The sequence below is a fragment of the Petaurus breviceps genome, unplaced genomic scaffold (genome assembly GCF_028583685.1).
Source record: "Petaurus breviceps papuanus isolate PSGF00001 unplaced genomic scaffold, PetGlider_PUasm1.0 90823, whole genome shotgun sequence".
Taxonomy (NCBI): Eukaryota; Metazoa; Chordata; class Mammalia; order Diprotodontia; family Petauridae; genus Petaurus; species Petaurus breviceps.
The window spans coordinates 6,130,335-6,144,857 of NW_027187352.1; the positions used below are offsets into that span (position 1 = coordinate 6,130,335).

Here is a 14,523-nt window from a genome sequence, read left to right on the forward strand (position 1 = left end):
ATGTCAGAGCTGGGAGGGACCTTAGAACAGAGAATGTCAGAGCTGGGGGGGACTGTAGAATACAGGATATCAGTGCTGGGAGGGCCCTTAACCACAGAGAACATCTGAGGACTTTAAGAACATAAAATATTAGAGCTGGAAAGAAACTTAGATCATAGAATGTTAGAACTGGAAGGCACATGAGAACACAGAATGGCAGGGCTGGGAAGAACCTGAGAACATGTAATGTTAAATGTGTAAGGGGCCTTAGAACAAAAACTTTTTTTTGTCATTCAATCATGTCTGCCTCTTTGTGATCCCAGTTGGGATTTTCTTGGCAAAGATACTGAAGTGGATCCAGCTCATTCTATAGATGAAGAGAATGAGGCAGGCAGAGGTTAAATGACTTGCCCAGGGTCATATAGCTAGCAAGTGTCTGAGGCCACATTTGAACTCAGGTCTTCCTGACTCCAGGCCTGGCTCTCTATCCACTGCTCCATCTAACTGGCCACACAAAGAACACAGAGTATCAACCTTGAAGAGCATAGCATGTCGGGATTGTAAGGTCTTAAAATCATCAGATTATGTATTTAGAGTTGGAAGGGACCTCCAGCCCCTAGGAAGAAACAGAGACCCCAGGGACAGGTGGTAAGTGTCAGGGCTGAGATTTGAACCCACTCTCTCTGGGCTCAGATCCAGAACACAGAATATTGGCGATGGAAGGACCAGTTATCATAGCAGCAGTTCCCACCCTGTGGACCACAGACCCCTGGGGGACCTTGGAGTTACTGTAACCCAGCACTGTCTATCCTCAGCTGACAGATTCTGATAGTGTTACTAGAATGTGGGCAGAGGGTCTGTGAAGCTTCTTGGCATTAAAAAGGGGTCCTCACACTCAAGAAGTTGAGAAACACTGACCTCCAACTGAGAATGTTAGAGGCGGAAGGCGCCTGAGAGGTCATCTAATCCCAGCCACCTCATGTCATGGGGGATGAGACTGTGACCCCTATGGGGTGGGGCAGAGACAGGCCTCCAGCCCTGGTCTCCTGACTGCCTAGCAGCCCCTGGCGCTGGCCGCCTCCTCCCTCCCGGGGCCTCCCTCGCCCTGTCCCTGCCCCAGAGGCTGGCTGCTGGCCCACTGTCTGGAACCAGTCCCTAGCAGCAGACAAGCAGCAGCAGTTCCCCAGCACAACACCCGCCCTGGGGGGGAGGGGAGGGAGGGGGAAGGGCTGGTTACCTGTCTCCCTACTTCGCTGTTGTGAAGGTGCATCAGCTTATTGGCCTGGGATCCTGTTTTTTTCACCTTCATGGGAGCGTCTGAAAATTTGGCCCCCATGAGGAGACCGTAGTTGAGGTTGTCAGCACATCCTCCCCATCGGTACCCGGGCCCAGGTGTCTCACCTGGGACGGGGCCACAGGAACAGCCAGGAAGGTCCCCAGTGGTGCAGGCCCTGGCAATGGTATGGCTGATGGCGGCAGCAGAGAGGGCGTACACGAAGGCAGACTCCCTCGTCCCTGTAAGAGAGAAGGGGGGTGAGTGAGGGTGGATACAGGGGGCTCATGGGAAGAGCCAAGATAATGGAGCTTTATACCTCCTCCCATCCACCCCAGGGCCTGACCTTGGCATGGCATGGCATGGAGGGAGGAAGAGGCATGAATACTCAGGCAGTGATGGGGCCAGCAAAGCTGAGACACCATGGTCTTTTTTGGGGGGGGAGGGGCAATTGGGGTTAAGTGACCTTGCCCAAGGTCACACGGCTAGTGTCTGAGGCTAGAGAGACACCATGGTCTTGAGAACGGATCCAAGAAAAGCCTTGGATTTGACCCTGAATTCAAATCTGTACTCTGCTACTTACAGCCATGCATGACTTTGGGCAAGGCTGAGAGACCTGGCGATGGTCAGCCTGGAAAAGAGCAGAGTAGGGGACACGGGATGATGGCATTCAAGTATTCCAAGGGTTGATATATGGAAGAAGCAGGATGCCAGGAAGCTGGGGGGACTCACTGCCTTCCAAGATAGTTAATTCAATTCAATCCAATATTTATTGAACCTCCAATGGTGGGGGAGGCAGCAGGGCTTAGCAGATCAAGGGGCTGCCTTGGGGTCAGAAGCCCTGACTTCAAATCCTGCCTCTATAAATAAACAAACAAACAAACAAACAAATAAATAAATAAGTAGATAAATAAAGAAATAGTGTCTGCTCTTCACTGTACCACAGGCTCCATCCATGACAGTCTGGACTCTCTCTGCCATGCCACAGAAGCCTCCTTACCTTGGAAGTTCACTCTGCCCCTGTAGCCCCTTCCTCTGATTGGCTGGTCCCTTCTAGAAGCTTCATTTGAAGAAAAACACTCAGTCCTTCTATATCTTCCTAACTCTCCAAGCTGTACTCATGACTCTAGAGCAGGGGCCTTAAGGTCACATAGGCCACAGTTTCCCTACCGCTGCTCTAGACTTTCTCTACCATCCCCCAATACAAGTCTCTCCCCACCTTCTACTTTTTAAATTTTTTTTTGCTTTTTGGAGGGCAATTGGAGTTAAGTGACTTGCCCAAGGTCACATGGCTAGTTTTTTTTTTTTGTGTATTAAGTTTTTTTTGTGTGTGTGTTAAGTGTATGAAGCCGGATCTGAACCCAGGTCCTCCTGGCTCCAGGGCCAGTGCTCTATTCACTGTACCATCTAGCTGCCCCCTACCTCCTACTTTTTCAACTCCTTTTATGTGTCTTTTCTCATTAGAATGTAAGCACTTTGAAGGCTTTTTTTTTTTTTTGCCTATATTTGTATTCCCAAGTCTTAGCACAGTTCCTGGCCCGTTAAATGTTCCTTGACTTGACTGGGTGACCCTGGGCAAGTCTATTAACCTAGGTGACTAAATCTTAAGTTTCAGAACAATTGCTGATCAGCAGTTGGTGGAGAGGGGTAGGAGTTTCCCCAATAGGAACTACCTACAACAATGAAACCACAGCCCTGGACATCACCAACACCCCTACAAATATGTAAGACTTTAGTCTCTACTCTCCAAAAGCTTACAGCCTACTGATGAGATACTTTTCTCTTACACAGGGAAAAGTGTAACACACGGCAGGGTGAAATAAGGGAAAAGAGAGATCAGACCTAGAAATATGTGAAATATATGAAAGAGACCTAGAAATAGATGAACAGGGAAAGAGCTAACCCTGGGCTGCAGGGGAGGTGCAGGGGTGAAGGAGGGGGGAGAATCAGGGAGAGCTTCATGGAGGAGATGCCATCTCAGCTGAGCCTTGATGGAAAGTAAAGCTTCCAAAAGGCAGAGATGAGGGAGTATATTCTAGGAAGACAGGACACAGCTTGTGTAAATGTTTGGAAAACTGGAATGCTGAGTTCCAAGAACAGCCAGTAGCAATCCAGTTTTATGGATGGGAATAATGCGAAATGAGGTTGGAAAAGTAGATTGAAGTCAAGACTGTGAAGGACTTAAGAGCGCCAAGCTAGAGAGTTTGCATTTTGTTCTAAAGGAAAAGGGAACCACTGAAGTAGTTTGAATATTGTTGTTGTTCAGCCCCCATTTGGGGTTTTCTTGGCCAAGATACTGGAGTGGTTTGCCATTTCCTTCTCTAGCTCATTTTACAGATGAGGAAACTGAGGCAAACAGGGTGAAGTGACTTGCCCAGGGTCACACAGCTAATAAGTCTGGATTTGAATCCAAGTCTTTGTAACTTCAGGCAGGGTGTTCTTTGTCATCTAGCTGCTGCAGTTTGAAGAGGGAAGTGATATGATCAAACCTGTGCCTTGTAAAGATTATCTTCCCAATTGTGAGGATGACTGGAAGGGAAGACACTGGGGAAGCATGGCAGAGATGCCTATTAAAGGGCATGGAGTATAATTTTTTTCCCTTTATTTTTCTTGCTTTTTTGCAGCACAGCTAATATGGAAATATGTTTCACATGTATAATTGATATCATATTGCTTGCTTTCTCAGTGGGCAGGGGAGGGGCTGGAGCGAGAGAGAGAATTTGGAACTCAAAAAATTTTTTTTAAAGAATGTTGAAAAATAACTCATACATACATGCACATATATATCTAAAGGCTATTATAATAGTCCTAGGCAGTGATGGGGGACTGAACTGGGATGTTGACCATGTGAGTGGAAAGAAGAGGACAGTGTCAAGAGTTATGTTGGAGGTAAAATCACCAGGATTTAGCACAATGGGATATAGAAATGAGGGATCCTCCCCCATCTCGAGATCAGAACCAAGGGGAGAGCCAAAGGTGACTGAGGCTGACGATCTAAGTCACTCAGAGGATACCTGGGCCTCAGTTTCTTTATCTGTAAAAGGGAGGATTGACCCAAATGTCCTCTAAGATCTATTCTGCCTTTGTGTCTCTGGTCTAGTGATCCTCTGATGCCTTTCATAGAGAAAGTAGAAAGTTTTGGGGAGTCAAGGACTTTGGGAGGAAAGATGAGGATTTCTGTTCCAAACATGTTGAGCTTCAGATGTCTGTGGGACATCCAGGTGGAGATGCTGAGCAGACAACTGGAGATGCAGAATTGGAGTTTAGGGTAGGGCTTAGAGCTGGCTGGCCTGATCTGGTAGTCATCTGCAGAGGTATGATAATTGAAGCCATGAAAGCCGATGAGATCACTGAAGCGGAGCCCGGGGCGGGGGGGGGGGGGAAGACAGACAGACAGAGACAGAGAGAGAGACAGGGAGAGACAGAGACAGAGGGAGAGACACAGAGAGAGAGAGAGAGGGAATGAGAGAGATAGAGGGACAGAGACAGAGAGAAAGGGAATGAGAGAGAGAGGGGGAGGGAGGGACTGAAGGAGAGAGACAGAGACAGAGAGAGACAGAGACAGAGAGAAGAGGCCGCTGGATGGACAACTGAAACCCACACTTAGTGGGCAGGAAAGATGGTGACACAGTAAAAGAGATGAACAAGGAACAGTCAGACCAATAGGAAGGGAGTCAATACCACAGGAATCAAAGGCAGAAAGGTTCTCTAGGTCCTTGCAGGCCTTCCCTGTGAAGCATGTCTGGAATCTGCCCCCTCCTTTCTGTTCCCATGGATACTGCTCATTGCCCCTACCTGGGATGTTAGGATATTCTAACAGCCTCTACTCCTTCCTTTCTACAAGCCATCTTTCATAAAATTACTAGGTTTTCTTATGCATAGACCTGGTCATGTCACACTACTCTGCTCAAAAATCTGCAATGGCTCCCTCTTGCCTACCCAGTAATGTTTAAACTCTTTTTTCTTTCCTATTTAAAGCCTTCCACAACTCTCCTGCTTCATCTCACTTTATTTCCCCCTTGTTAAGCCTCTGCTCTATTCAAGAAAGGAGGTAGTCAACAGTGTCAAAAGTTGCTGAAAGGTCAAAGAGGTGTGCTGACCATTGGAGTTAGCTGTTAAGAGGTCGTTGGAAACCTGGGAGAAAGAAGTTTCAGTCAAATAGAAGGGTCAGAAGCCAGATTGCAAAGGACTGAGGGGGAAGCAAGGGGGAATGATGAGAAAGTGGAGATGTTGAGTACAGATGATTCTTTCTAACAATATTACCAATGAAAGGAAAGAGAGATATGGGATAAGAGTTGGAGTGGATGGCACCAGAGGGTCAAGTAAAGGCTTTTTTAAGGGTAGTGAAGATTTAAACATGTTTAAATGTAATGGAGAAAGAACTCATAGATGAGAGAGAGGGAGAGAGAAGAGAGAGAGCGGGGGGGGAGAGACAGAGAGACAGAGAGACAGAGAGAGAGACAGAGAGACAGAGAGAGAGAGACAGAGAGAGAGAGAGAGAGAGAGAGAGAGAGAGAGAGAGAGAGAGAGAGAGAGAGAGAGAGAGAGAGAGAGAGAGAGAGAGAGAGATTCATGGGATAGCAAGAGAAGATAGGAGTCAACCAACTGATAAGCATTTACTAAGCCTCTCCTGAGGTCCAGGCTCTATGTCAAGCGCTGGTGATACAAAGACGACACAAAATAACATTCTCTGCTTTTGGGAAATTTATAATCTAGCCAGTGTGAGTAGTGGTGCTGGAAGAAAGTACAAATTTGGGGAGAAAGTTAACAAGCTCCATGTGGGGCACAGGATCGTAGATTTAGGGTAGAGATGGAGGATTGAGGGTAAGGAGAGGGGTAGGAAGTGAGAAAATAGGTGTTAAATGTGAAAATTTATTCAAGAAGTAGTGGGTGGCAGATCTAGGTCTTCTGATTCCCAAATCCATCAGGAGGGGCCATTGTTAATGATATCTCCTACATGAAGGCTTCCCAGACTGACCTTTCATGATTCTGGCTACATCTTGAACTCCATGATCGCTTGAGCTTTACTAAGCAGTGTGGCACCCTGGAGAGGGAATTGGATGTGGAGTAGAGAAACCTGGGTTTAAAGCTGGTTCTATTTCCCACTACTGCCATGACCTTGGATCTTGGACATCTGCCGAGATCCTTGCCAGCTACAGATATATGATCCTAAGCCATTCATGTTACCTTTCTTATGTAATTTGTTCTTTTTCATGTGCCTATGTTTGGTTTCCCATAGTAACTACCCTTGGGCAAGTCACTTACATATTCTGGGCCTTAATTTCATCATCTGTAAAATAGGAAGGTTCTCCTCGAGCAAGAGCTCTTAATCACTTTTGTGTCCTGGACCCCTTTGGCCCCCTAGCGAATCCTATGGACCCCTTCTCGGCATCATGTTTTTAAAAGCATAAAGCGAAATACATAGGATAACAACAGAAACCAATTACATTGAAATAAAGATGTATTTTTTTCCCACCCAAACTCTTGAACCCTCTGAAATCTCTCCACAGAACATTTTTTTTTGGGGGGGGAGGTTGTCTGTGGATCCCAGGTTAAGAACTCCTGTGCTAGAGGCTCCCTCAGACCCTCTCCAGTTCTGACATTCAGGATTCTATAACTCTGCCACTAGGATGCACAGAGACCTTGAACAAGATTCGATCGATTGTAGATTATTAGCTCCTTAAGGAACGCTTCCCTGTCCTTCTTGCCTCAAATTGGAGGCTCCTACAGGATCACAGGATCATACACCGTGGGCCATAAGGGACTTCAGAAGACACGAGGCATTGGAGCCGCCCTCCTCCTTTCTCCCCCAGAGCCTTTCTGACTCCAGATGCTCCCTCCCTACCTCTTTCCAAGTCCAGCAGGTAGTTGGGTGCACGCTCGATGGAGGAACAGTTCCACCGCATGTCAGAGAAGGCCTTCCGGCAGGTCTTCATAGCCTCTCTGGCGGCCTGCACGATGGTTTGCATCAGCTCCAAATTGCTCCGGCATAGCTGGACCTGGGAGGACACCAGTCCTTCCAGCTGTTTGCAGTGCTGAGTCTGGTTCAGGGCCAATACCGAGGGTGTCTTGGACAGGGCACTAGGCGCCCCAGAAGGAAAATTAAAAGAGAAACAAGAAAAGAACAAAGAGGAATAAAGCCAATGAGGGTCAGAAGGCCACCCAACGGGCTTCTCTCCACCTAGACCCAGACTCCAAGTCTCTGCAGGAGAGACAGATGAAGTCATCTCCCTGACAAGAGGCAGCCTAGTGTGGGAGTCCTGGTTCTGGCCCTGGCTGGGCCTCTACCTTAAAATCACAGACTGTTAAGATCTGGCAGTGTCCTTAGAATACAGACTGTCAGGGCTCTGTTATCACCTTACTGCATGACCTTCCTCTCTCTGGGCCTCAGTTTCTACTCCCATAAAGTGAAGAGTGTCAGACTGAGTGATCCTGAAAGTTTCCCCCAACACAGACATTCTACATTCTAAGCTCTTCTTGACCTCTGAAGTTCTATGTTCTAAGGATTCTTCTAGCTCTGGCATTCTATGTTCTACATTCTAAAGTCCCTCCTAGCTCTTACAGTTTGTGTCTTACGCTCTAAGGCCCCTTCCAGTGCTGACATCATGTTCTGTGTTCTAAGGATCCTTTCAGTTTGACACTGTTGTTATGCTCTGACTTTTATATTATAAGTTACCTTGCAATTTTAAAAGTTTAAGTTCTAATATTCTGTGTCTCTAGGATTTTAAGATCCTGTTTATCCATTTCACAATTTCAGTGGGAACCAATGCCCAGGAGGAGTCTGGGAGAAGATAGTGACTTCTGTGAGTCTCTTACCAGAGCCTCACAGAACTATAGAAAGTTAAGACAGGAAACAACTTCAGAAAACATCTAGTCCCACTCTTCCATTTTAAGGATAAGGTACATTGAGGCCTAGAGAAAGATAGTGACTTCTCTACAGTCGCACAGTAAGTTAACTGCCCTCCCTGACCATCTGATCATCTTTTTTTTTTTTTGCTTTTTGGAGGGCATTGGGGTTAAGTGACTTGCCCAAGGTCACACAGCTAGTTTTTGTGTTAAGTGTCTGAGGCCATATTTGAACTCAGATTCCTCCTGACTCCAGGACCGGTGCTCTATTCACTGTGCCACCTAGCCACCCCAAAATGATCATCTTTCAATGAAGATGCCTCTGGGACTTGCCTCTAGAGGAGAAAGACAGGGTTGTCTTGTGGTCCAATGGGAAGTCAGAGGTCTGTGAGGCTTGCTGCCTCTCATAGCACTGCCTTCCTTGAGTTTTCCTCTAAGTGGGACAATCTGGAGGGCCTGGAGTCAGGAAAACCTGAGTTCAAATCTGGCCTTAAACACATCCCACTCTTGTGATCCTGGGCAAGTCACTTAGCCTCTGTTTGCCTTAGTCTCCTCTTCTGTAAAATGGGAATAATAATAGTATGTACTTCCCAGGGTTGTTGTGAGGACTAAATGAGATAATTGTCAAGCACAGTGCCTGGCCCATAGTAAATACTATATAAGTGTTAGCTGTTACTGTAGTGATTTCTAGTCATCACTTCTCAGGCACTTAACGTGTGCCTCAGAAATCCACATTATGATGGGAGAGCACTGGACCACCTCAGCAACTTCTTTGCTATGTGACCTGGGGCAAGTTTTAATATCTCAGAAGTTCAGTTTCCTTCCCTGGAAAATGGGGATAATAATCAATCAAAAAGTATTAAGCACCCAGTATGCACCGGGCACTGTGTCAGCTGCTGGGCAAAAGTGAGACAGACCTTGCCCTCAAGGGGCTTACGTTCTATTGGGGATTTAGAATGATACTTGCATTCCTCCTTTGATATCTCACAGCGGCATGGGAACAATCCCAGCCCTGGAAGGCAGTGCCAGGGGAACGGAGGCTCCGACAGTTCTTACCAAGCCAGGGAGGCTTTAGCACAGGCCTGGGAATGGAGGGCATATTTGTCTCCCAAGAACCAACCAAGCCAAGTAGAGAGAAACTCCTCACCAAAGGCTTAGCAGCTACTGGAGGATATGGGGCATGGGGAGAGGAGGCACAGTGGCTCATCCAAGGAGCATTGAGGGGTGAGATCTCAGGGGTTGGCCTCTGAGATCTCGTCCTGTTCTAGAGCTGGGTTCCTTTGGTCCAGTGGATACTTCTGGAAAGAGAGGACTGGCTTGAGGGACAAATCACAGATTCTCAAGAAGAGACTCTAGAATCCTGAGAGTCCTCTGGTCTAAACCTTTCATCTAGTGGAAGAGGAAAGAGAAGTCAAGGGAGACAAAGTCACGTGGCCCAGAGTCACACAAGAACACATACAAGATTGGAACCTGACTCTGCGGATCCCAAATTTAGCGCTTTTTCCTCTACACCCCCTCCACGATGGTTACCTCCATCACAGAGCTATTTTGAGACTCAAATTCAATAATGGCTGCAAAGTGGTTTATGACCCAACTGGGACAATGGAAGTGTTTGAAACTTAGCTCCAGGGAACAGGCAGAGGACCAGGATCCAGCAGACCAAGGTGTCAATCCTGGCTGGGTCACCTTGGACAAGTCATTTTCTCTGAGCCTTAGTTTCTTCATCTGTAAAACTTGTTCTATCTATCCCTCAGGGCTGGAATAAAAGCACTTCATAACCTTCAGAGCACTATAGAAACATGCTGGGTTTGGAGTCAGAAAGGCCTGGCTTGTATTCAGATTCTTCTTTACCCACTAGCATGTGCCCCTGCAAAAGTCACTCAATGTCCCTTGGTCTCCATTTCCTCATCTGTCAAATGGGGGTGATAAGAATGGCCCCTACCTCTCAGGGTCGTTGTGAGGATCAAATGAGACCATATTTGTATAGAACTCTGCAAACTTTAAAGTACAACATCAATGTTGGTTATTGTCATTATAATTCTTTATCACTGTTTTTGTTATTCCTAAGGTATTTGCTGAAGCTTGGGTAGGGGGGAAGCCCTCGCCTTGGAGAACCTGAGTGTGATTTCCATTCAGCCTCTTTGGGGCACTCCATGATGGTAAGCAAGTCACTGCCCATCTCTGGAGAATGGACTGAATGGTCTCCACATCCTTTGTTCTAAGCTCCAACATTCTATGTTCTAAAGTCCTTTCCAGTTCTGATGTTCTATGTTCTATGGCCCCTCCCAGTTCTATCATTCTATGTTCCAGGATCTCTTCCAGATTTGATATTCCATATTCTAAGGTCCCTCCCAGTTTGGACAGTCTGTGTTCTAAGGTCCTCCCAGCTCTGACAGTCTGATATTCTGTGTTCTAAAGACTCTTCTTCAAGCTCTGCCATTCTGTTCTGTGTTCCAGCATTGTACATTCTCATGGTCTTTCCAGCCCTTCAATTCTGTGCTTACTCTCTGGAGGTATATTTGCATTTTTTAAAAAAAGTCTAGGAGATGGGAAAAAAAAACCCAAACTTTAAGACTGTGCATGACAGGTAATGGTTGGGATGAATATTTTAAGGCTTTTGCCTATAGCAGCTTCTCTTCTCTGCCCTTGCCCCTCTCCCCAACTCCTTCCATGTCAAATCCCTAATCCAACCCTGGGCTCATGAGAGCCTGAATTGTCTGCCTTGGGGGCTGGGAAGACAGCCTAGCACAGGGGTGGGGAGCTTTCGGCCTCATTTGGATTCAGTCAAAGGGCTGAACCTGAGAGCCCAGAGAACCACATGTGGCCTTGAGGCTCCAGGTTGCCCACCCCTGGCCTAGCCTGTCCCCCCAGGTAATGGTGTTAGAGGAGGGCAGCAGAGGGTCTAAGCTCCTGAATACTGTCCCAGATCTGAAGACTATATTTTTAGAAGGACATGGGCAATCCAGAAAACATCCAGGGAAAGAGTGACAGGCAAGGTGGGGTGTGTCAGGAAAGGGGAAAGGACTGGAAACCCTCCCATAGCAGGATCGGGTAAAAGAAGTGGGCAATTTTAGAACCACAGAATTTCAGAGCTGACATGGATCTCAGAGTAACCTATTCAGGTCTACCCTTGATCCACAATTGCTTGGACAACTTCTGTGATTAGTGGTCCCTGCAACTCCTCCTGAAGAGCTCAGTTCAGTGAGGGGAAGCTCACCACCACCTAAAGCAGCCCATTCTACTTTGGGAGAGTTACAGTTGTACCGAGATTATATTTGAAATCTGCCTTCTGCTCATTTCTCCTGGTTCTGCTGTCTGGAGCCAAGTAGAATGTCACCTCCCTCCCCTACAGGACATCCCTTCAATGTCCTAAAGACAATATTCATGTCCTTCCTGGCTCTCTCTAAACCTTTCCAGCCCCTTCAATGGATCCCCATATGGTCTGGTTTATGGGGCCCTCATTACTCTAGGTTCCTTTCTAATGGATACATTGTCAATGTCTCTGAGTGGTGCCCAGAACTAACCACAACATGCCAGATGGGACCTGACCAGGGCAAACAGTACTACGTCATCCTGGCCTGAAGAGGAACAGATTTAGGAGGGAGGACTGTCATGGTCACTGTCTTCAAATACTTAAAGCTGTCAGTGGGGCATAAGGATACGTAATAAGTCCATCCTCTTCTCAGCTGTAAGATTCATCTTGTCACCCTCTCTTCAATCACCTCTAGTGGATCCCTATTGCTTCCAGGATCGAGTATAAACAGAAGCTCAAATATCCTCTGTTTGGCTTTCAAAGCCTGCGGTAACCTGGCCCCTTTCAATCCATTGACATCACTCCCTTTGCTGTTCCTGGAATTCTCCACTTTTGGATTCTGGGCTTTCTCCCTGCTCTCCCCTGTGCCTGGAATACTCTGAGCCCCTCTTTATATCTGCCTTCTAGTTTCCCTGACTCCCATCAAATCTCAAAGTCCCAACTTCTACATAAAACCTTTTCCAGTTTTCCTTAATCTTAGTGTCTTCTCCAGACTATTTTCTTTTTTTTTTCCTTTCTCATGGTTTCTCCCATTCATTATAATTCTTCTATACAACATGACTAAATGAAAATATGTTTAATAGGAATGTACACGTAAAACTTGTGTCAGATTGCATACTGTTGAGGGGGGAGGAAAAAATTTAAAATTTATGGAAGTAAATGTTGAAAACTAAAATAAATCAATTCAATTTAAAAAATCTTAATGCCTTCTCTCTGAGATTACCCCCAATATAACCTGCCTATGTCTTGTTCATATAGATGTTTGCATGTTGTCTCCCCCTAATTAGACTTAGCTTCCTGAAAGTACAGACTTAATTTTTTTAAACTTTCTTTGAATCTTTAGCACTTAGCATAGTGTCAAGTACATAGCTGGCTACCTTGTCAGCTTGTCAAAATACCTGCCTGCCTTGGGGAGAAGGCAAACCCTCGTACCTTGGGCAAAGGTCTTCTAGACTTGCTGCAAAAAGGCTTGGGAATAGAAGGAAACAAAGGTGTAGGGAGTGCTAAAGCCAGGGGTTAGGTCATTTAGAAGCCAATGACAGAATCACAGAACATCAGAACTCTCCCTGACCTGAGACACCACCCAGTCTTACCCCTGCTTGAGGTGGTGGATGCCCTGACAACATCTTGATATGTCATCTGGCCTCCACTCAAACACCTCGCCCCCCATTCTAGTTCATCTCCAGGTAAGGAGAAGCTAGGAACAGGAAAGAGAGCCCACAGGCCCCCACAATGTGTTCCACAAATCTCCTAAAAGGGAAATGCAGTCACTTATAAGGCCACCTTGCTCCCTCTGATTTGCTGCCTATCACACGCAAAAATGGTCTCTACTCCTGTAACCACTGGGGCAGTTCAGGGAATACAGACTCCACTGCCGACTTTCCCACCTAGCCCAAGGGACTAGGTTCTGAGAATGAAGAGAATCCCTGACCTGAAGAGCACTCATAATGAGAGGAGACTTAGAGAGGGAACAAGAATGTCTTTATTCCAGTATCTGATGGGTTTTCATGGCATAGGGCTTCACAGAACCATGCATTTAGAGCTGCAAGAGAATTTAGAGTTAAAGAAGCTGGGACCCACAGAAATCATATTCCCAAGTAGAAGAGCGGGGAGAAAGCCCCTGACTCGAATGCCAGCACTCTTCATTCTGTTTGGCCAGAGGAAAGAATGAGACAAGAGCCTGTCTGGGACTTTGGTTCATACAGTCCCTAAGAGGAGGAATGGCCTGGCCCAGAAGACTGTGAGACCCCAGCAAAGACTTGGATTTGGAATAAGAGCCAGTTTCAAATCCTGGTTCTGCCACTTACTACTCGTGTGCCGCTGAATAGGACATTTAACTTTGTGGCTTCTCCAGGCCTCAATTTCTTCCTCTATAACACAAGGAAGTTGAACTAAATAACCTGTATGTTCTCTTCCAGAAATAAGCCTATGAGCCTATGACCTTACCAGGTAAGCCCACGTTCCACAGTGGAAGTCTTCTTTGTTGAAAAATTCAAACTGAGGTTAACCCAAGAATCACAGACTTTCAGAAATAGAAGTGACCTTCGAGGTCATGTGGAACAATCAGTACCAGGAAGATGAACTCTACCTATTTTAGGATCTCTAATCACTAAGATCATGCAATCATCGCCTTGGAGTTGGGAGGGACCAGTGGTGGTTTGTGTCTCTTGAACAGCAAGACTGGCCACAAAAGAAAGGCCATGTTAGTCAGCAACACAACAAGGGAGAAAATAAGGGATGGGGGCCTGCAAGGTGACCTTGTGAGAGCCTTTCCTTTAAAACTACTTTAGACTTGGGGAGTGGAACTGTGGGCACCACTGAGCTTTTTTTTTTTTCCATTCTCAGACTTTCCTCCCCCGGAGATAAACCAAAATGTTTTCAATTAGGGATTTGAATGAATGAGTCAAGCTGAGAAAGGCTGTCCAGACCAGTAAATTTCTGCCTCCCGCCTGCAATCCCTGATTGACTCCCTGGAGTGGGACTTAGTTAGAAACGGTCATTACCGTTAATTACTGAATTACTGCATCCCCTCTCCTTGGATGCAGCTAGCCTTCTTTTGGTGTATTTATTTATATGTGTCTAGGATTGATTTCCCTGCCCTGTGCTCAAGGGTTCTGGCTTCGTCCATGAAATCGAGCTGCCCCATCCTTTCTCACTTTGATTGTTGGCAGCCTGTGTCTTGGACAACCCTCCCTGCCCGAGGCCCCTGGCTATCCCCATCTCTTCTGCCTTCAGCCATGCTTCTCAGGCTAGAACCTAGAGGGCCAAAGATAGAGAAGAGACCCTCAAGAGTATAATATCAGATCCAGAAGGAATCTTAGAACATAGAACATCAGAGTAGATGGAACCTTAGACTGTAGAACGTCAGAGCCAGAAGGAATCTTAGAACACA

At 46.5% G+C, this 14,523-nt stretch overlaps 1 protein-coding gene across 4 annotated transcripts in view; it reads right to left on the reverse strand.

Annotated features, from left to right (window-relative positions):
* Positions 1-14,523, reverse strand: part of WNT11 (Wnt family member 11) — a 61,847-nt gene that overhangs the window by 16,534 nt on the left and 30,790 nt on the right. For all 4 annotated transcript variants that reach the window (XM_069070880.1, XM_069070878.1, XM_069070881.1 and 1 more), the window contains exons 3-4: positions 7,098-7,333; positions 1,217-1,494 (exon numbers count right to left, since the gene is read on the reverse strand). In XM_069070880.1, the coding sequence (XP_068926981.1) occupies positions 1,217-1,494; positions 7,098-7,333 (514 nt within the window). The remainder of the gene's footprint in view (positions 1-1,216; positions 1,495-7,097; positions 7,334-14,523) is intronic.